This window comes from Calliphora vicina, chromosome 4 (genome assembly GCF_958450345.1).
Source record: "Calliphora vicina chromosome 4, idCalVici1.1, whole genome shotgun sequence".
NCBI classification, from domain to species: domain Eukaryota; kingdom Metazoa; phylum Arthropoda; class Insecta; order Diptera; family Calliphoridae; genus Calliphora; species Calliphora vicina.
This window is the reverse complement of record NC_088783.1, coordinates 88,143,436-88,167,794: the sequence shown is the minus strand read 5'-3', so window position 1 is coordinate 88,167,794 and position 24,359 is coordinate 88,143,436. Positions and strand designations below refer to the sequence as shown.

Genomic DNA, 24,359 nt, shown 5'->3' with positions numbered 1-24,359 from the left:
GGAATAGTCGGAAATTATTGGCTGTCTTATGTAAGCTTGCAGCTACTCTAGCAAGATTCGGTACAAATCGTCGGTAGTACGTACACATCATCAGCATTGCCAGTTTCAACAATGGCTAATGCAAACCAATTAGTCTATTAGGATATGATTTTATAACACCATGCATGATTAAAAACCTACCAAATGTGGCAATAAGTGTGGAAACATTAACCCAGTTCACCAATTTGGTGTCCATGAACATCTGGCACCATTGAACAGGGCCCTATTCCACAAAACAACTTATCAACTTTGCACTTATCAAATTTTTCGTCAATTTGCAAAACTTTATGTTCCTCAGAACTATAAAATTCGATAAGTGATAAGTGTAATTTGTAAAGTTTTTGCAATTTTTATAATCTTGTTGCAATTTCTGTTCCACGTATGTTCTTTTGTTCAAAGTTCAATGTTAATATTGTAAAGAGTAATTTGCAAAGATTTTGCAAATAATTATGCTATTTCGTTCCACAAAAACTGTAAATTCTATTTTTGCAATGCAAATTTTGATAAGTTTGTCAAAAATTTGCGAGGTAAACGATCGCTTTACAATTCATATTGTTATAACTAGTGAAGCTTTAAAACGTTAAGACGTGAATTTTTGTTCAAAGATAGTGAAGACGCGGTTATAATAAAAAATTGAAGAGACCGAATTAATTTTTCATGACTATAAAATATTAATTTAAAAAAAAAATAAAATTTGGGAAAAAAAATTAAAAAATTAAAAAAAAAATAAAAAATTACCTAAAAATCTTTAAAATTTGTATTTCAAAGAATAATGGATGACTTCATAAACGCAGTTTACAATGCAACACTGCAATGCATAGTGTTCATAAACCCAATAGATTTTGTTTTGGCAATGTCGCAAGTTTATTATTGTATGGTAATGCTTTTTAATGCGCAATTTGTCAAATTTGTGAACTGTTTTTATTTATCAATCTTTACTAAACATTTATGCGTTCATGAATGTCACAAGGTATTGCTTTGCCTTGTAATTGCTTTGCATTACAGAGTTTATGAATTCAGCCAATCACTGCATGTTTTTTTTCATTTGGCGACGTCACATAGTCATTTTGGTTAATCAGTGATTAAAATTAAGCCTTGAATATAGAGTCATCCTGTATAAAACCGTTTTAAAACCAATTTGGACGTATGAAATTCAATTATGGCGAATGGCTAGCAACACCAGTATTGATCTTATACTTAGGACCATGACCATGCAAATGGTAAAGGAATAGTCCAAGAATGTCCGTGAAAAATATATTGTAAAACTGCAAAACCATTCCAACCATTCCATAGCAACTAGTTTTAATTTTAGTTATAAGATTTAAATACGTATTGTTAGGCCTATAAAACGCAGATTCAATAAACAAATAAAGCGTAACAAAATAATTATTTCTGTTGTTAATTGGTTCTGGTTCCCTTTTCAACTGTATCAAACTGGAATTTGAAAATGCCAAATGCACCGGTCCATCTTGGTATTGAAGATTATTCACCTTTCCCGTCAGAAGTTTCCTGAAATTTCAACTAATAGCTTCTCGTTGTTGACTATAGAAGTTTCTTGAATTTCAACAAGAACTTGCTCGTTGTTTATTCTAGAAGTGTCTCCTTTGTTTCTTTTAATTTTATTTCCATAGTTTTTAAATTTCTTCCATGTTGCTTGTCGTTGCACGGTAACTGACCTCAATTTCTTCTTTGTACTCAAATTCGTAAGTACCTATGTTAATATTACGACGCACAGTGGGGTCAAATGCCCATTTTTTACGGATTTATTAATATCTCAACAACAATAATAGCGACGCTCGCAAAATTTTACGTGGGTAGCCCTTAGACCAATCCGCATATTGTAACAAAATTTTAGGGATATAGGAGGGGGAAGTCAATTACCCACCATATAAAATAATTATTAACTGTGCTATATCTATAGAATTACAATAGTTATGCACACTAAATTTGCTGCAGGTAACTCTAAAAACAAACTACACGTTCCGCGAAAATCGGAAGGGTATACGAGGGTGGAATCGGGTTCCCCTCATACAAATGAATATGAATACCATATTGTTTTAAGATGATATCATTATATTAACTAGTAATGGGTGGTTGAATAATAGAGATCTTTCCCAACTCCTGCCACTAAAAGACTTGCAAAGTTTAAATGCACTGCTTTGAAATTTATACCACACAATATTTGAAATAAGACAATATAAAAACTACAGATCTGAACGTGAGTGATAACTGGCTCCCGATATAAAACTTTAAAATTCTCGCGATCGCGCTCACTAACATGATTTTTTTATTAATCTAAATTGCCTGCTATCGGATGACTTCGTATTAACCACAAGAAAAAACTTCGAATTAATCAAAAAAAAAACTTTTAAACAAGCATATACAAGCGTGAGTGCATGAGAGTTAAATTGTTAAAATTCCGCGTGCTATTCATTCACGATTAGAAAATCAATGGATGGAAAACTAAACTGAAACAAAGGAAAGTAATTGGTAAAAGTTTATTATTATTTATCTCATTATAATACAAGAATATAGCCACGTCCAGGCCTGACTCACACGTGACTCTCGTATTATTAATCACAACACTTGCACATCTCTTATAAAACAAAAAAAAACAATGATAATAACAACAACAACGACAGCAATAAAACGTTTATCAGAATCGCAAAGTGCTTTTTGATGGTAGACTTAAAGGGTGAAGCTTTTACTAATTTACATATAACTTATGAGGCGCAGCGATGCGCAACCTAATTTTTTCTGAAACAACGCCTAACTGTCCAGGCTTTTAAATTATATTAAATTCTTTGCCCAGCTAAGCCCAGCTAATAACTTTATGTCCATTTTAACTGACAAAATCCATTTTTTTTTGCACTTCCAATATAAAAACTAATATCAAAGCCACTTCCACAAATAATTCAAATTTAAATTTAACCAAAACATATCAATAAATGCCTGAACTTGATGTTTGCATAATTAGATTTGTTAATTTTTTTAAATTACCTATCACAAATAGTATTTATTTGCGTAATTTTTTATTTTTTTTTTTATAAATTTTTTAGGTTTTTTTCTCACAATATGTAATTTCAACACGTGACTATAAAAATACCTTTTAATATTTCACATTAATTTTTTGCCTACTGATGTAGAATTTTGTGCTCTTAAAGCTGGCACTTTCAGTTTTCACGATACTTGAAATTTGTTTTTTCAATTAATCCGCAAAATTAGTATGTTTGGCCCCTTTGTGCGACGCTTGAATTCATCTATCAGCCTATTTTGCAATTCTGCAATTTCTGCTGTCGCGACAGCAGGTAACAAAGCAGAATTGCAGAGAGCTTATGAATTCGAGTATAAAGAAGAAATGGATGTTTCTGCACGTGCAAGCAGCATGGATTTAAGCACAATTAGAGATGCCAAACGGGGAATCCCGTTCCCGAAAATCCCGGGGTTTTAGGGATTTCTTAAACCCCGAAGCCCTGGATTTTTTAATTTTAAATCCCGGGATTTTCGGGAAAAAATCCAGTTTTTCATAAATAAATAGGGGAAATTGTCATTTTTGTGTGCCTTTTTTTATGCATTTTGACATTCTACATGCCCGAATATCGCAAAGTGATGTTCAGCAAAGTTGTTAAGCTCAACTCCTGCTACAACATAGTTAATAAAGGAAAGCGGTATTTCTGGTTTTCCTAGAGTGAGGCTCTGGAAAATCAATTCTTCACATTTTTTTGTAAGTTATCTAACAAAACTCAATTTAAATCCTCTATAAACGAAATAGATTTTTTCTCAGATGAGGAGCTCGAACAAAATGAAAATATTTCGATTGCTCATAGGCTAAAAGATATCTATCTATATATATAAAAATGAAATGGTCCATGTATGTAATGTCATCACGTAAGAACGGCTGGAGCGATTTGGCTGATTTTTATACCCTTCAGCTTCGTGAGAAGGGTATATATAAGTTTGTCATTCCGTTTGTAATTTCTACATTTTTCATTTCCGACCCTATAAAGTATATATATTCTGGATCCTTATAGATAGCGGAGTCGATTAAGCCATGTCCGTCTGTCTGTCTGTCTGTCTGTCTGTCTGTCTGTCTGTCTGTCTGTCTGTCTGTCTGTCCGTCTGTCTGTCTGTCTGTCTGTTGAAATCAGTTTTCTGAAGACCCCAGATATCTTCGGGATCCAAATCTTCAATAATTCTGTCAGACATGCTTTCGAGAATTTTGCTATTTAAAATCAGCAAAATCGGTCCACAAATGGCTGAGATATGAGGAAAAAACCAAGACAACCTCGATTTTTTACCTATTTTTTTACCTATATCTGGATTACTAAGACATTAATATAGACAATATGGATATCTAATAATAGATATTTCAAAGACATTTGCAACGACGTATATAAGACCATAGTAAGTTGGACCTACAATGGGTCAAAATCGGGAAAAAATTTTTAACCCGAATTTTTTAAAAAAAAAAAAAATTGAAAAAACAAAAAAAAAATTTTTAAAATTTAAAAAAAAAAATTTTTTAAAATTTAAAAAAAAAAAAAATTTTATCGAAAATCGAAAAATTTTTTTTTCCAAAAAATTAAAAAAACTGGAAAAAAAATTAAATTTAGTTTACCTAAAAATATTTAAAATTTTGAAGTATAATTTGGTGAAGGGTATATAAGATTCGGCACAGCCGAATATAGCACTCTTACTTGTTTTTATTCGATTCGAAATTTTCAGGAGATGGTTTGTAAAGAAAAAAAATTCAAAAATTGTGAGTCCAGTCAACTGTAATAAAAAATCTCCCTATAGTATGCAGTACAAATTTAGATATTTTATTTGCAAATAAATAAGAACAGGCTGGTGTACGTGGGTTGGAGAAACTTGAGGAACTAACATTAGTAAATGCTACCGGGCTAAGTCGGGGCGATCAACTATTTATTAATAAATGTAAAAAACCCAAATAACAATAACGAAACCAAGTTATAATGTAGATTTGCAACTTGCAAAAGAAATAGATCACTTTATTTCTGAAGGTACAAGAGAAAAATACTTGCAGATTTGTTATAAGTATTTGCAAACGGTTTTGCCAATATGAAGATGTTTTTCGGCAGCAGCATATGTCGGAAACAAAATTCGTTCCAGAATGGCAGACAAAACCATAGATGCAATAGTATGCTTTTTAGTGTCTAATAAAAATTAATTGCTAAATAAAAATATTACTTTCAATTTTCGGGATTTTAGATTTCCCGAAAATTCCGAAACCCCGGGTCGGGATTTCGGGATTCTTTACCAAGACACGATTCTCGGGATTTTCAAAAATCAGTCCCGATTAGCATCTCTAACCACAATGTTTGCTGCTATGATGGAAAAATTTAAGGAAGTTAAAGCTGAAGTTCAGGAAAATTCTAGAGAAGTTCAAGAAACTTCTAGAGTCAACAATGAGAAACTTCAAGAATTCTCTCGAGCTACAGATGAGAAAATTCAGGAAATGTCTGAGGTTATTAACAGCAGAGTGGATATCATTGACAAGAAGGTGTCAGATTTAGAAAATGGTGTTGATCAAAAACTGCATGACCTAGAAACAAAGGTTAATAATCTTCAATGCCAAGATGGACCGGTGCGAGTTATTTCAGAAACATCGAGTAGAATAAAGGCTCCTAGTTTTGATGGTGTCGCCAATGGCTCATATATTTATTTATTTAAATTTATTACGATATTTATTTTTATTAATTTTGAATTATTTTGGTTTGATTATATTATTGTTTGTGAGCTACCTTAATGTTTACTTAAATTGTCTTATTTACCAATTGTATGATCATTGCTGTTTGGTTCATTTGTCCGTTAGGATTTTTTATATTGTTTTGTATTCCCCTTTGTTCATATTTGTTTACGAACTAATCGCACTTTTTGTCCCTAAATTATACTGCAGTATTTTCGTTCAGTTTATTTATTTGGAAATGAACTGTTGTAATAGTACATAAACAAAAAGAAATTTGTAGGCTCAGTAATAACTGGCTTTAGAATTAAAATTTAGTTTGTTTAAGTTATTTTTTTGTAATAAGTTCTCTTTTGAGAAATAAACGGTTGCTCAAGTATAAGCATCATTAATTAAAAATTTGTGGTTCATTTATTTGGGACTTGTTAAATTCGCTGTCCTCAACATACAGGCTCAGGACAGCGACAAATTTTTTTGGTAAAATATTTGGAGTGTGTTGCTGTTTAATATTTGTGAATTTGTTTGCCCTTTGAAAACATTTGTGATTCATGATGCAACGGTCTCCAGCTAGAAAAAGCTCTCGTTTGCAGACAGCAACGAGCCAAAATGTGAATAGTTCCACGCCTGCTGGAACAAATAGTTCAGCAAATGTTTCTCAAATGCCGTCGGTACATAATATCAGTTCTGTTGCCCTCGGAACAACAACAACGGTAACTAGTGCCTCTATAAGTGCCCCTAGAGAACCGACACCTGCTGTATCAACGCAAAACATTTTCAGTTCAACAAGTGAAGAGCCTAATGTGAGAACCCAGCTACCACAAACCATATCGTCTGATAATGAGAACATGCAACGACAAATTGACATCCTGCAAGCTCAATTGGCAAACTCTCAACGTGCTTTAAGAGCAAATCAAAATTTAAATACGCCGAATGTTATTGGACATAATGCGCCAGTCATCCGAAGTATTAGCAGTGGCCCTGAGAACATGGTTGATCGCCGGAATCCAACGCCATATTCCTATGTTAGTCAGTCAGACCAGTTGATGACATCTCAGCCTCTTATTGTTTCCCCTACTACAGTGCCCATGCCAGTACAACGCAAACTTTATGATCTGCCCGAATTTTGTGGTACTCCCGAGGACTGGCCAATGTTTTTGTCTGCCCTTGAACATTTGACAGCGGCATATTCATATAATAATTTTGAAAATAGTTTGAGATTGCAGAAGGCTTTGAAAGTTGAAGCCAGAGAGTGTGTGAAGTCGTTGCTCATCCACCCAAATAATGTGCCAATAGTTATAGAGCAATTAAAGCTACAATATGGTCGCCCAGAGTTGCTTATTCGATGCCAATTGCAACAGATGAAGGAAGTTCAGCCCATAGCATAAAACGCGATCGATAAATTGGTGCCGTATTCCATTAAGGTCAGAAATTTAGCAGCATTTTTGGAATCTGCTAATGGTTATCAACATTTGTCGAATCCAACACTCATGGAGGAGTTAGTACAGAAGCTTCCAATGAGCAAACGTTTGGATTGGGCCCAGTTTGTTTCAACTTTACCTCAGTTGCCGACTATTTTGGATTTTAGTACCTGGCTCCAGCGTGTTGCAAATTTGGTAAGAAGTGTGCAAATAAGCAGTTCAAGTGGCAATAGATCTAGCAGTGATCCAAAACGAAAAGTAGTTTTATATGCTTCTGATGGCAGAGAACGTCAGTTAAAATGTTTTTATTGTGATGGCCCACATAAAATTTTTGATTGTAAGAAATTTTTAGAATTGAGTGTGCCTAATAGATGGAGTGAAGTGAAGAGATTGAAGTTATGTTTTTCGTGTCTTAGTGGTGGCCATTCAAGTAAAGATTGTCGTTGGCGTAAGCAGTGTCCAATGGAAAAGTGTCAAAGAAATCACAATAAATTGTTGCATGAAACTAAACCTAATGTACCAAGTGCTTCAACAGTCGAGCCAGTGCTTAGTTGTGTTTCCAGTGCTAGTGAAAAAAGTGATTTGTTGTTCAGAGTGCTCCCAGTGGTTCTTTATGGACCAAATTGTGCTATTCAAACTTATGCACTCCTACATGAAGGTTCTTCGGTCACAAACTTGTTTGCTGACACAGTTGTATAATTTAAATAATTTGGTGGCAAATTATTTTGAAACAGAAAATTTTGGTGTTAAGGCTCTACCAGTGATTGAGTCAAGAGATGATTTACGTGCACGAGAGATATTGAGAAATTCGACGAAGAGGGTTGCCGGAAGATTTCAATCCAGACTACTATGGTGTAATGATGACGTAGTCCTGCCGGATAGCTATTAAATGGCCTTTAATCGATTTTTTGGAATGGAAAGAAAAATGAAAAATAATCCTGAATTTGGTGCGGCCTATAAACAAATAATGAGTGAATATTTGCAGAAGCGGTATGTACGTTGAATTTAATGTTGAAAGGCCCTCAGCAGTACAAACCGTTGCCATCAGTTTTATTTAATTTTAGTATCGGTTCCGTAGCTGTTTCTTGTGTTCTTGTGGCGAGATGATGCTAGTGGTCCACCGGAAGTGTATGAGATGCTTGTGATTACGTTTGGAGCTGCCTGTTCGCCCTGTATTGCCCATTATGTGAAGGAAACAAATGCAATGGAGCATCGAAATCGTTTCCCTAGAGCCGTGAAGTCAATTTTGGACCATCATTACGTAGATGACTTTGTAGATAGTTTTGTAAATCCGTCAAAAGCCATTGAAATACCCATACAAGTTCGTGAAATACATAAAGCTGCTGGTTTTGAAATGCGTAAATTTACATCGAATTCATCGGAGGTGGTTGTGGCTCTAGAAGGATGTTCAGATCATCAGGTTAGTTTCTCAGATGGCTTAAATGAGTTGGAGGGTTCAACTGAAAAGGTACTTGGCAAGTTTTGGGATCCAAAGGTTTTGAAATTCCATCGTGTGAATTCTGACGTCATCCTTGGTAAAAGGTGTCCCACAAAGCGTGAGTTATTATGTGTCGTAATGTCCATTTTTGATCCACTTGGTTTTTTGTGCCATTTTATGATAACTGCCAAACTTTTGATGAGAGAAGTCTGGAGACATAGTGTACTTTGGGACGAGATGTTGCCCGCGTCATTACAAGCGATGTGGAATAAATGTAAAGGTTCCACGATTTTATGTTGGAAATGGTTTGCCCTTGGAGTTAGAGCTGCATGTTTTTGTTGATGCCATTGAAGATGCCTTCGGTGCAGTTGCCTATTGGAGATATACAACATCTGATGGACAAATAGGAGTGTCGTTTATATCTGCCAAGTCGAAATGTGCCCCATTGAAATGTATGACCATTCCCAGATTAGAACTACAAGCCGCCGTTTTGGGGACCCGATTGATGGACACTATAATGAAGGAACATGAACTCAAAGTTTATCGTCGAATCTGTTGGAGTGACTCTAAAACCGTCATTAGTTGGATTGGTTCTGAAAGCAGGAGATATAAACCATTTGTTGCCCATCGAATTGCCGAAATACTTGATTCGACACGCCCAACTGATTGGAGATGGTTGGCTAGAGATCTCAATGTTGCCGATGATACTACAAGAGATACAAATTAAGTTGATTTCTCCATTGAAACACGTTGGTTCCAAGGGCCACAATTTTTGTACGAAAACGAAGCCGAATAAGAATTCTGAGAAATCTGATGATTTGTGTGAAGAAGAACTACGCCCCAAATTTGTCATGCTGGTTAGTACAAATTTAGTTATTGATTTTAATCGTTTTTCTTCATTTCTCAGGCTTAAACGAACAATGGCTTGGGTTCTGAGATTTATCAATCGCTGCCGAAAATATGATAAATGTAATGGTTCGAGTTGCCTGTGTGCTGAAGAGTTAAGGGTTGCTGAAACTAGTCTGTGTCGTCTGTCCCAAGATGAGTGTTTCGCCTTTGAAATAAACGTTTTAAAATCTGGTGGTTCTTTAAAAAAGGACAACGAGTTATTTTCCCTTCCGCCTTATTTTGATGAAAATAATTTACTTCAAGTGAGCGGTCGTATTGATGCTGCGAGTTGGATGCCAGGCACCCCATTATTTTGTCGTCCTGTCACCGCTTTACACAACAATTTGTTGCCCATGTGCATAATAAAATGAGACATCAAAATTTTGAGGCTACCATAGGCGAAATTAGGAAAAGGTTCTGGATTCCACGACTTCGAAATTTGTTGAGAAAGACTACATCAAATTGCAACATTTGTAAGATTCGCCGTGCCGTTCCAGTAGCTCCTTTTATGGGATCGTTTCCAAGTGATAGACTAACTCCATATGTCCGGCCATTTACTTATACTGGTGTTGACTATTTTGGCCCATTAAATGTGACTGTATTTCATAAATCGTCGTGGCACCCCGTTGAAGATTCGGAGTGATAACGGAAAGAATTTTGTTGGAGTTAACTAAGAAGCCCAGCGATTTGATGAAGTATTTGATCTGGTTAAAATTGAAGATGAGTTGTCCACAAGGGGCATTGAATGGCAGTTTAATTGTCCACATAATCCTGCAGAAGGTGGAATATGGGAGCGTCGAAGGTGGAAGAGAGGTCGTGTGGTAAATTAGTTTCCTGGCAGTGATGGTGTAATCCGAAGAGCTGATGTCCAAACAAGTAGTGGAATACTTAAACGCCCAATTTCCAAACTAGCAGTCCTTGATTTGGAGTAGTGAATCGTTGCCGATCCACGGGGGTGGGAATGTCGCCGATGGCTCATTTATTTATTTAAATTTATTACGATTTTTATTTTTATTAATTTTGAATTATTTTGGTTTGTTTATATTTATTGTTTGTGAGCTACCTTAATGTTTACTTAAATTGTCTTATTTACCAATTGTATGATCATTGTTGTTTGGTTCATTTGTCCGTTAGGATTTTTTATATTGTTTTGTATTCCCCTTTGTTCATATTTGTTTACGAACTAATTGCACTTTTTGTCCCTAAATTATACTGCAGTATTTTCGTTCAGTTTGTTTGTTTGGAAATGAACTGCTGTAAGTACATAAACAAAAAGAAATTTGTAGGCTCAGTAATAACTGGCTTTAGAATTAAAATTTAGTTTGTTGGGGATAAAGACTGCGGTAAGTCGCTTAATGTATTTATAAGTTATTTTTTTGTAATAAGTTCTCTTTTGAGAAATAAACGGTTGCTCAAGTATATGCATCATTAATTAAAAATTTGTGGTTCATTTATTTGGGACTTGTTAAATTCGCTGTCCTCAACATATAGGCTCAGGTCGCAGCCAGCGACAGATGGCACCACACCATTTAATGTGTTCAAGTTCCAGTTTGATACAGTTGCCACGAGAAACCTATGGAGCAATGAAGAAAAAGGTATCGAGTTGATTTTGGCCTTAAAAGGAAATGCAGCAGTAGTTCTTGAAAGCGTGCCAGCGAGGAACATAAATTATTATGATGACATAATGGAAGCGCTACAACGTAAGTACGGTGGCGAACATAAAAAAGAATTATACCGAATGGAATTGCGTGGTAGAGTGCAGAATGCCAATGAGACGCTACAAGAATTTGCGATGGAAATCGAGCGTTTGATACAGCTTATTTATCCAGTGGAGAACCATCCGATTTTGGAGCATTTGAAGATAGAGGCATTTGTGAATGGTATTCGCGATCCAGAGATAAAATATGCGGTATGTGCCACACCAAAGTCATCATTCTTTGAAACCGTCTCATTCGCGCTGGTACAAGAAACAGCAATGATAATTTCAAAGCCTCAGATGTGTAATGTGTGGAAAATCGAGGTTGTCGCTGAAAATGATAAAAGTATGGTCAACGAATTAAAGGAATTAAAAGAGGCAGTTTTAAAGGCTTTAAGTAAAAGACAAACTAAATACAAAGTTAAATGTTATAACTGTGTTATAAAAATGGGTCACATTCAGCGAAACTGCAGAGCACCTAGAAAGCGAATCAGATATGTTTCACCATCAAGAAATAACCAGCTGGCGAATCATTAAGCATTACAGGAACCACCTTTAAAGCGAGCTAGCACTGAGGGACAGGATCTGACACCCACACCTGATGGCCCTACCATCTCCATATCAGTACTGCAGCAGGAAAATAACAATCTTACTGCTAGTGGGTACATCAACGGTCGGAAGCACATCCTTACTATGGACACGGGAGCGTCGCAGTCTATCATCAGAACAGATTTAGTAAAGAAATCGATGGAACCAATTTGCAATGTAAGTCTACGCACCGCTACTGGAGAGCCTGTCGCTGTCCATGGTAAAGTTAATGTGAAACTAACTATTGGTGGTATTAGCGTAAATCATGTCTTTGTTGTTGCCGATATTGTGGACGAAGTAATCATTGGTGCAGACTTCATCATTAGTCACAGCATTACTTTGGATATGGGACAAAAAGTCATGAATTGGCGATGTTAAAATACCCCTTGACGTCGGATATGAGAGCAAGTCTCAAGTAAGAAAGTTAGTTTTTGTTGAGCACAAAAGGTTGCCACCGTAGTCAGAGGATTTGGTATGGGCCCGTGAGGAAGTGGAGGATTGTATAGACAATGGTTTGTTGGTGTTGGAACCAGCGGATGGAACCAATGGAGGCCCTCGTTGAACAGTGCAACGACAGAATGGTTCCTGTTGGAGTGCTTGGTCTGTCCCGCAGAGAAAAGATCATCAGGCCGGGTTCCAAGATGGGTGAAGGTGCTTCAGCAGAAAAAGAAATGCATGAACTCGTTCGGAGACAAATTAAAATGACAAATGACCAAATGAAAACCAGATATAGCTCACAACGTAATAAGGGTTTGTCATCCAAATTAAGGAATCACTGCAAAGGACCACATAGGGTAGTTAAGAAATTAGACGACATGGTTTATAGGATACGGAAATGTGGAAGACCGATATCGGGAATTAAAGTTGAACATCTGAAACGAATAGCTGCCTATGGGAGAAGTGAATCTATGCCTATTCGGGACGAACATGCATAAGCGGGGGGCAGCGATACGAAATTGTACTTGAATTCAAATATAACGATTTTAACGGCTGATTTAAAGGTAGCCTAATGCTTTCAAATAACAGTGCTGTAATAGCAAACTGTAACATATCTGTGGGCATTATTAACATTGAAATAAAAGCTTTCAGTTGACCATTGATCGTAAGTTGGCAACGCTGTTTGCTGCGACCGTATATTCGAATTCGAATATTCAGTTAAAGACCATTGTAGAAAGTACACCACAGATGGCGTATGTATTAGAAAGCTCTAGATAGTTAAAGAGAAATCTAGAGTGCATATGGCAGTGTTATAAATAGTGGCAGAGGTTGCAGTCGTTAGTGAGTTTGTCAGAGACGCTTTTCGAATAAACATCAACTGAGTGCTGTGTTTTTCAAGTGTATTCGTGTACATTATAAAGTGTGTCTGTATTTCTGCGAATTTAAAAACGTGTATAAAAAACATTGTGTGACTATTTAATTCTGTTGTTGTACATTTTAAATAAATAAAGAGTTGTTACAATTTTCAAACTACTAAACGGCTTTTATTTGCAATCAAAAGTATCCGGTTTATTTAAAGGAAATAAACCAACGTTTTGAAAAGGTTAAAACGTAACAATATTTTACATTTCCTTTATTCTTCAAATGATTGCATTTCAACATATATTAATGTGTGATTATGATTACGATTTAAATTTATTTGCAATCCCTAATATTTAGCATGTAATATCTATGAATATGTCTGTTAAATTTTAATGTATTTTTATTACCTGCATTTTCATCATTTTTTTCTTGTTCGTTTTCAATGTTTTCGAATATATCATCGATCGATTTTTCGGGATGTCTTAATTTGACTATAGCTACCGTTCGACTATTCGTCTGATTTTTTTTCTTATTAGGATTGGGAAAGACATCATAATATGGTAATGACTAAATGGAGACATAAATTAATATTTGTATTGGAGGTACTTTTGGCGGTATATTGATTTTTTTTAAAACTTACACGTGTTTCAAAAATTTTCCTAAATATATGCGTTAACATTGCTTTTTTAAATGTTTTCTGTCTTTCAAATGATGGAAAATGTACTCTTGCTTCAACTAAGGGCATGGAAAAGTCTGGTTTTTCTTTTAACATTATAAATAACTTTTCCACCATACTAATCAATATGCTGCGATATGCTGGAAAAAACCTCGGCAACGTTAACAATGTTGTTACGATTAAGCGATCACTACGTTTTTCATTAAACAACTGGTGAGTGAGAACGCCATGCCTTATTAATTTATTTCTGAAATAAAAACATAAGTACATTGTAAGTAAATTTTATGAAATTGAAATTTTCGTTCATGTTAATCGATTATGTTCTATAAACATGCTGTTATATTCAAATGTTCAAAAAAATTAATTCTTAATTCTATTTTAAAAAATTAAATTAAATCTAATCCCCTAACCATTCCGTTAATGAATTAATTTATAGACTTTATTCCTTTGTACCTCAAATGTATTGAATTCATTTCTTTATAGAATTTATTCTTTATTGAATGCTTCCGATTTTCTTGATTTCATATCCATTTAATAATGTATTGAATGATTAAATTTTTCTTCAATTCAAATCGATTATAAAAAGGTTTAATACAACAGAATGAAGACAAAATATTTTAATTAATTTCGTATTAAATATTTCACAGTGGGGGAAATGAATAAAAAAAGTGTAAATAAATCTGAAACTTCTAAACGGATAGTCCGATTTTAATAATATTTCCCATGGCTATAGCTGAGATGAAGTTTTGAATTTGGACTTTAAACACTAAGATGGGCCAAAGAGGGATATCTCGGGTATATGAAAAATTAAAAATGATGCAAAATTTTTGTTCTTGACCCAATTTGAAAGATTTTTATATATGTAGAGTTTACGAGATATTCACATTTGAAAATGGATTTTTGCTAATGGTTTAATTTTTTTCGAAAAAAAAGTACTTACATCCATGTTTAGTTATACAGAAAATAAAAACAAAATAATGTGTTTATTTAATTCTCAAAGTTTGAGAAAAATAATTTCAAAATTTGTATTTCTACGAGTTCCAGAGACTCTCTAATCGCTTAGCTGCTTTCAAAAAATAAAAACCTCTTTTGTATGACCGAATATGTTCATCAATATTTTGCAAAGGCAATTTATAGCCCGGAGCTCGGTATCGTCAACAGACTCAAAGTCTAAAAAAATACCATTTTAGGAATTTTTGAAAAGTTTTTTGGGAGTTGTAGGATTCTCAATAACAAGTCAAAAAATTTCTTTTTAACTTTAGCATTTCGATCAAAAATTTCTATATAACTGTAAAATTTCATTAAAAACAATACATATTCAAAATTTTTATTGCATTTTAAAAATTAAAATTTTCCAAAAAAAATCAGCTAACATTTTTTATTGCCTTTTGTGCAATATGTATTCTATAAATTTTATAATTCTTAAAAATTTTATACATTTTTGAAAACAAGACACAGTTTCCCACACTTTGATATAAGTATTATTCATACGAAATATCCGTATAAAAGTTATTGATTTATTTCCACTTTGTTTTCATTTCTCCCATGAATCAATTCCATTTTTTAATTAATTCAACGATAAATTATTATTTATATTTAAAGACTTTTTTTTAATTTCGTATTAAGATTTTGGTTAATTAAGCGAATTTGACCACAAATTCTAATACCCCGCCAAGCAGAACCGGACCAAAAGAGCTATAGTTCCGAGAACTAAGAATCTCACTCGAGATCCTCAGTCATGCTCCTTCACAACAGCATGGATTCAGGGAAGCGCATAGCACAACCTAACACCAGGGTTTCCAATTATTGGTGAACAAAAAAGGCTAAATTCTTTCCAGAAATGGCTAAAAAGTGTATAAAAATTTTTAATAAACACATACATTTTATATAAAAAACAACTTAACATTTTATATTTGGCTGTACCGAATGGACAAACAAAAATTTATAAATTTATTACCTAGACTTCAAAATGCTCCTAGGCCAATTGTGGCTCTCAAATAGTGCAGTTAAAAATATTCTAAAAATTATACATGTCGTCTCACTGGCTCAGAATTGATTTTCATTGATCAACATTTTTTGTTGTCATTAATTTAAAAAATTTTAGTGCCATTAGTCAGTAAACATATCAAAACTATGGTAGCCAAAATATTTGGTCAAAAAATAAAATATAAATAATAAAAAATAAATAATCATAACTATTATCGATAATGGATTGACATTTTCTTGCTAATTTGTTTGGATTGCAGTTTTTAAAAACGGTGTAAATGGCCAGTGTACTGTTTATTTTTAAAGTTTTATAAAATATTTTTTAAACTACTATATTTATGTCAAATTTGATTTTTAGAGAAACGTAACTTTTAAGGATCAAACAAAAAAATCACCCAGAGAAAGGTGAAAGTGTCCTCTTTAACCCTATATATACTTTTTACCCGCCCATCGGATTTTTTTTTTTATTTCCATTTAACTGTGGGAGTTTAAGAAGTTATTTAAACATTAAAAAAATCACAATTGGTTCAAAAGATACAGAGTTTTGGCAAATGAACAACAATTCTGGGTTTTTGTACATCCCAGGCAAGAATACAACATGTATTTTGAATACGTCCTTCTTGTAAATAATAAAATACTCGTACTTGTGCTTCTGAAAACTAGAGCAAGTTTGAAGGTATGTATATGGGAGGTACCAACAATTTGCACACAGAAAAAAATTACGACAAATTAATTGTCATATTAATTACCAAATTCGTCAATACAATTAATTTTTTAATTAAAAAGGCACCAACAATCATTTTTGTATATACAAAAAATACATTTGTTACTTAAAATTGTTAACACACCCAAAAATTTTTTTAACAATGAGTTTGTAATATTGAAAAAAATAGTTGTTAACAATCAACTAATTATATCTTAACAATAATTTCATCATATTGAACAATTATATTGTTATTAGTTAACATTTGTTCTGTAAATTTTCCGCCCTTATATACTAAAATAAAGCAATTAACATTTTGTTTAAATAGCTTTATTTATATTTTATTTAGAGTTATTCAAATCAAAATATCAAATCTAAACAATTCATTATACAACGATATACACTAAACATATAACCGTAAATAGTTCTGCAAATGACTTTTTACGAATAGTCTCTTTCAGCTCAGATTTTAAAGTTTTTGAGAAACGTCTGCAGCAGTAATCTACATTTTGAAATGTATATATGTGCAAACAGGGCCGGTCTGTTCATCTACTGCAAGACCTTTTAAAAATCGATTTTTGAATCGATTCAGCTGCCTGTGACCTGTTGTAAAAAATTTTGTTATATAGTTCGATGTCCAAATTGTACACGATATATTTATGTGTTATATTTACTTACCATTCTTTAGACATTGATCACCAGGGCAAGGATTTCTATGCAAATGTATGTTTGTAGTGAGTAACTCAAAATCACTTTTGACAATTTATCTTTCCGAATCGAAGAATTTGCAACAAAATGACAAATAAGATCTCAATTTGAAGATATAGATTTATTAATTTCGAATGGAAAAAGTGTTTTTAAAGGCTCCATCTTGTGTTGCTTAATTTAAAGAAAAGTAACCGGTACAATTACGTACACATTTCGATTCTTATGAATTCAATTGCAAAAGTATTTAGTTCAGCGAAGCGCAAAAAGAGAAATTGTAGTTTGTGTGCATGTAAGGGTAAAATATAAAAAATCCGCAACAACATCAAGCAAAGAATGAAATATTTGTATTTTTACGCTCTATTGTTTGCAACTAAATGTGTTATTTGTATTTTTTACGCTCTTGTTGTGTGTTTTGTTTACATTCGGGTTGTGTACTTATAAATTGACGAAAATCATCGTAATTTAAACAATATGAACGCCTACCAATGATTTAGTTAGTAGCAATATTTTTACAAAAACTGAAAAATTTGCATTTTTTTCGAATTTTAGCGATAATACAGTTTTTGGGTCATTTTGACCCAAAGGAGATACAAATTTTGTTTAATGTAATTTTCATTAATATAAATCTACATATTTCTGGAAAACAATGCTGAAAATTAACGAGTTTCACCTATTTATTTCATATAAATAGTAAAATTTAAAATACAGTTTGTCAAAAAATTCTTTGCACATAGAGAAAAAATTACAAAATTTCAAAGAAAACATTGATTTCTAATATAAATAATCAACTTCTTTATTATTTTCAACACACTTTTTATAAACATATGTTTATTAATATAATAGATAACAAAAAAAAAATCAATTTCAATAAAACCATTCATATTTATAATAAAAAAGGACAAAAAAAATCAATTTTTATACTGTCAAATAAATGTTTGCACATTCGATAAAATATTAAGTTTGTGATACATTTCCAGGGTTTTAGCTGCTAATATATTGTGTGTCCAACTTGAGCATCAATTACGGCTGCCCATTGAGTTAATTAGCTTAGGGATATCATATTCCAAGGGTATTTTGTCCCACTCTTCTTTAATTTATTCGTTTTGATTCTTTGGCGATATTTTTCCCACTTTTTCTTTAAATGTACCCACAAATTTTCGATATGGTTAATATCAGGACTTCCGGTAAGGGTATCAATAACTTTTGTGCAGTTATATAGTAACCAGACCAAATAAATAAGAGTTATGTTTGGGATCATTGTTTTATTTGTATTAAAACTTGTTTGAATTTACCGGGTCAACAAAACCGAATTGCAGAATGATAGCGGTTAAATCGGTTTTTAAAACATCAAGATAAACTTATTTCGTCCATATTTTATCCAAAATCCTGATTACCCCTAATCCCTTACTGGATATACAACCCCATACCATAACTGAAAGCTTTCCAAACTTAACTGTAGGAATTGAATTTTTGTTTTCTAGAGCTGTCACTTGTAAAGTCACTTGTAGAACTTAAAAAAAATATTTTTTAAATAAACGCTATGCAACCTCTTTCAAATGCGATAACATTCATAAAAAGGCCAATTTTAACCAATTGTTTGTTTTCTTCACTCAGTATGCAAAGATTTTTTTGACACCATTCATATTGAAAAAACATATATTTTTGTTGTTGGTGTTGTAACGCGTTTGTCAATTTTAAATGTGTTGGTGGAGTCAGATAGTCGTAAGAGGTCCAATAACGGAATGTGTGAAAAAAAAAACAAAAATGTAATGAATTTATTCTTGGAATTCTTAAATGAAAATAAAATTTTAAAAATTTCTTTACTGTGCAAAGATAGTTTTGACAAACTGTATCTGAACTTTGACCTAGATGCGTGTCTCGAAATCGTTGTCCGATTTGGCTCAAATTTTCAGCACTTAACTTTTAGGCCTAGAGTCACAATATTCCACCCGGCACTCTTTGAAATCTAAAAAAAAAATCGGCTATCACCCTAATGTACATATACAGTTGCGAACAAGATAATACCACGACAGTAGCACGAAATTTTGAAATATTTTAACTTTTTTCACTTACTGTGTTTGACATACAAAAGAGAGTGGACGTCGAATATATTAACTACAGCCTGAACTTCCAAATAAAACCAGTTTATACCCGCCAGTTCACAAAATATTGCGATATTTGCTTGTAAACCAGTCGGCATTCAGCGTACTCCAATCAAGTACCACTCTGTATTTTTGTTAATAGTGGCTTTTTCCTTGGACTTCGTTCTGTGATATCAATAACTTCAAAATTTCATTCGGTTTTTATTTGCTTGACAGATTAAATGGATTAAATTTGATGATTCGGCCTGAGGAATAAAGTTGAATATATGGAAAAGATTTTCCTTATTTTTTTAACTTTTTTATATTTAACATAAAAATACAATCAGCCCAATCATGAATAAAAAATTCCGCGGGAGTTTGTTCCCCGGGAGTTTTTTCCCATTGAATTTGAATAGGAAAAATGAGAAAAGGGAAAAAACTCACGCGGAATTTTTATTCATAATTGGGCTGAATAAATTCAGCATATTTAACTAAATTTTACTTTAATGTTAAAAAATATTTGACTTCTTTAAATAAAAATTAATTCAATAATCCGGCACTGCTATTTCAATGTCAATAAAAAATACATATTGTCATATATAAGAGCGTTTATTTCCGAAATTATCATTATTTTTACAAAAAGAATATCTCACAAAAAATGTACAGGCTTGACCGATTATGGGTATAATCTAAATTTTAAGTTTACAATTTTTAAAGACTTTGTAAGACTTGTACTGCTATTTTCTTGTTCGTAACTGTATATTGAAACTGTGACTAGAATTTATATTTTACTTGTATTAATAAATATATTTCAAATAAAAAATTAGTTTCTATTGCATATTTTTGTCATTTTTAGTGCATATTTTCTCTCTTTATAGCGCATATTTTTAATTTTAGTACATGAAAATCCTTGCCTTGTCGATCACAATTTAATTTGAATTTTAAATAATGCAAAAATACAAAAAAAATATTATTTAAATTATTTTTTTTTTGTTGACACATATTTTTATTTTTCCAACTAAGAAAAATTGTAAATATGATAATTTAAAAACATATTAACAACAAAAATTGTTACAAATTTTGATTGTTTTTTGTTGTGTTTATACATTACACCACCATAGTGGAGAGGGTATAATGCGTTTGTGCAGATGTTTGAAACACCCACCTTAAAGTATACCGATCGACTTAGAATCACTTTCTGAGTCGATTAAATGATGTCCGTCCGTCTGGCTGGCTGGTTGGCTGGCTGTCCATGTAAACTTTGTGCGCAGAGTACAGGTCGCAATTTTGAAGATATTTCGATAAAATTCAGTACATATAAATTTTTCGGCTCAAGGACCAAGCCTATTGAAACTGGCTGAAATCAAATGTCCTCTCGAAATTGGACTTTATCGGTCATAAATGTTTAATTTATATATGCATCTACCCAAAGTTCTCTCGAAATAAGTTTTATATATACAAAATTCATGTCACCAAATTTTGTTACGATCGGTCCATAATTAGTCATAGCTCCCATATAGACCCGCTTCCGAAAATCACTTTAACGTGCATAAATCTCTTAAAAATGTTGGTATATACACAAAATTCAACATAAATAACTTTCATATAGACATAAATGACACGACCTAATTTCATGGTGATCGGTCCATAATTGGTCATAGCTCCCATATAAGGCCCACTTCCGGAAATCACTCACGAATATAAATTATTGAAATTTTAAAAGAAAAATGTTTTTGCTCATTTACTTTCTTACTTGTTTTTTTCTGTAATGGTTACATCAGACTTAGAAGAAGGAATCCAACAGACCTGCGCTGATGATAGGATCTATAAATTAAACATCATTTTTCGTCCAACTGTGGTGGGACGTAAATAAAAATTAATATTTACATTTATGATGAATCCTTCACATAAACATGAAGTTAGGGAATCCATAATCAGCTTTCTTCCGCTGAGAATGAGAACTAAATCTTTTATTCGATATTGTGAAACAGGCTATAATTCACGTGAATTAAATATGGGAAAGGAATCTTCAAAATCTGATTTTTTTAAATGTTTGTCCCTGAGTTTAATTTTCTACAGGTTGAATCATTTCCAGAATCGAAATACCTTACAATGAAAGCTTTATTAATCGTGGATAATGCACCAATCCATCCTCCAGAAGAGCAATTAGTTAAAACTACTAAAGATATACAAATTTGGACGATATTCATGCCCCCTAATGTCACACCGCTCATCCAACCTAGGGATCAAAACGACATACGTTTAGTTAAATTCCAAAATAGAAAAAGTTGTCCAAAATTAAAAAAAAAGAAAATCTCGATATAACGAATTTTTCAATTTAACGAATGGGTCTGACAACATATCGTTCGTTATACCGGGATTTGCCTGTAATTGTAAACTTGAATTTTCAGACTGATGTGAAATTGAAATAACATCTTGGATACTTTCTTCTACTTGTTCAACATTTAAGTTATTAGTTTCCAAATTCTGATTTTCTTGACTTATTTCTTGATTAGTTTCATCTATTCGCACAATATTTATATCGTTGCATACATTATTTTCAGATTCTACATTTTGACCTTCTTGATTTACCTCTTCATTATTTAAATATTCTTCAAAAGACTTGCAAAGGCAGATGCTATAATTGTCATCGTTGTATTCATTGTTAATTATATTCAAGTTCATCACAAAAAATTACATCTCTATATATTTCGATTTTATTATTACTAGGATCGTCTGGTGGTCAAAATTCGACCACTAATAACGAAATTATACAGTTACTTTGAGTATACGCAATAATATTTTTCACGTTTGTGTACAAATACACATGTATTTAGATGTGCATAAACATGTTGTTGTTGTTTTTCAAGCAAATTTAAAACGCCTTTTAATACTTTTATGGAAAGAATTTATAAAAAAAATTTATATTGTGCACATCTAGAGAAAATAATATTTTAAACAAAAAAGGTGTACCACAAAAAAACGTGTGGCTTTTTTATATATGGGGCATTTCATGTCAAGTGAACCAACTTTTGAAATCGATGTCTTCCGATCGGGATGAAATTTGCACCAAGGCTCTATTGGATAGTAACTCAGACACAATTTTTCAACAACATCGGTCGAGAACTCTCTGAGTTATAGGGGGTAAAATTTTGACAATTTGGTCAAACAGGGGTTTTTTCTTATCCATGTAACTTCTTACCTATTGTTCTTAGCAAAATGTGTCCCAAATAGTTTAGATAGCTATTTATGTAATCTTTCGAAAAAAAAAATTAAAAAAATTTAATAAAATATTTTTAATATTTTTTTTCCGAAATCAAAAACTTTTTTGACTTTTTTTTAAAACACGTCCTTTTTTTTTTTCTTAAAATAAAGTTTAGATATTTTCCTTGAACACCTACTTGGTCGCTTAGTGGGATGCGAGTGGGATATCTATCAAAATAAATATTTTGTAACTCAAAAAAGACAATTTTTGATTTTTTTTGCAAAATCAAAAACTTTGTTGACTTTTTTTTTTCAAAATGGACCCTTTTTTAATTTTTTTTTTTAGGTCAAACAAAAGCTTAGATATTATCCTTGAAGACCCTTTTGGTCGCTTAGTGGGATGCGAGTGGGATATCTATCAAAATAAATATTTTTTAACTCAAGACTTACAATTTTTGACTTTTTTTTTTGCAAATACGATTTTTTTTTCCAAATGGGCCCTTTTTTTAAAATTTTTTTTGTAGTCAAAAGAAAGCTTAGGTCCATTCCTTTAAGATATTTTTAGTCCCTTAGTGGGATGCGAGTGGGATATCTATCAAAATAAATATTTTGTAACGCAAGACATACACTTTTTTAATTTTTTTTTGCAAAATCAAAATTTTTTTCCAATATGGGCCCTTTTTTAATTTTTTTTTTGCTCAAAAGAAAGCCTAGGTCCATTCCTTTAAGATATTTTTAGTCCCTTAGTGGGATGCGAGTGGGATATCTATCAAAATAAATGTTTTAACACAAAAATTGTATGTCTTGAGTTACAAAACATTTATTTTGATATATATCCCACTCGCATCCCACTAAGCGATCAAAACCATCTTAAAGGAATAGGCCTAAGCTTTCTTTATAGCAAAAAAAAAAATTACAAAAAGGGCCCATTTTAAAAAAAAGTCAAAAAAGTTTTTGATTTTGCCAAAAAATCAAAAATTGTATATCTTGAGTTACAAAATATTTATTTTGATAGATATCCCACTCGTATCCCACTAAGGGACCTAAAATATCTTAAAGGAATGGACCTAAGCTTTCTTTTGACTAAAAAAAAATTTTTAAAAAAGGGCCCATTTTTAAAAAAAATTCGAATTTGCAAAAAAAAAGTCAATAATTGAATGTCTTGAGTTACAACATTTTTATTTTAATAGATATCCTACTCACATCTTCCTAAGTGACAAAATAGGTCTTAAAGGAAAAGACCTAAGCTTTCTTTTGAGCAAAAAAAAATTTTTAAAAAAAAGTCCCATATTGGAAAAAAATTTCGATTTTGCAAAAAAAAAATTAAAAAATTGTTACAAAATATTTATTTTGATAGATATCCCACTCGCATCCCACTAAGGGACTAAAAATATCTTAAAGGAATGGACCTAGGCTTTCTTTTGAGCAAAAAAAAAAATTAAAAAAGGGCCCATATTGGAAAAAAATTTTGATTTTGCAAAAAAAAATTAAAAAATTGTATGTCTTGCGTTACAAAATATTTATTTTGATAGATATCCCACTCGCATCCCACTAAGGGACTAAAAATATCTTAAAGGAATGGACCTAAGCTTTCTTTTGACTACAAAAAAAATTTTAAAAAAAGGGCCCATTTGGAAAAAAATCGTATTTGCAAAAAAAAAAGTCAAAAATTGTAAGTCTTGAGTTAAAAAATATTTATTTTGATAGATATCCCACTCGCATCCCACTAAGCGACCAAAAGGGTCTTCAAGGATAATATCTAAGCTTTTGTTTGACCTAAAAAAAAAAATTAAAAAAGGGTCCATTTTGAAAAAAAAAAGTCAACAAAGTTTTTGATTTTGCAAAAAAAGTCAAAAATTTTATGTTTTGAGTTACAAAATATTTATTTTGATAGATATCCCACTCGCATCCCACTAAGCGACCAAGTAGGT

General features: G+C 32.3%; 1 protein-coding gene across 2 annotated transcripts in view; it reads right to left on the bottom strand.

The window, feature by feature from the left end:
* LOC135958884 (general transcription factor 3C polypeptide 1) overlaps positions 1 to 24,359 on the bottom strand; it is a 149,244-nt gene that overhangs the window by 90,303 nt on the left and 34,582 nt on the right. The window contains exons 5-6 of one of the 2 annotated variants that reach the window (XM_065509822.1): positions 13,711 to 13,993; positions 13,478 to 13,637 (exon numbers count right to left, since the gene is read on the bottom strand). The exons of the other annotated variant lie outside the window; for it this stretch is intronic. Coding sequence (XP_065365894.1) covers positions 13,478 to 13,637; positions 13,711 to 13,993 — 443 coding nt within the window. The remainder of the gene's footprint in view (positions 1 to 13,477; positions 13,638 to 13,710; positions 13,994 to 24,359) is intronic. 2 annotated transcript variants of the gene reach the window in all.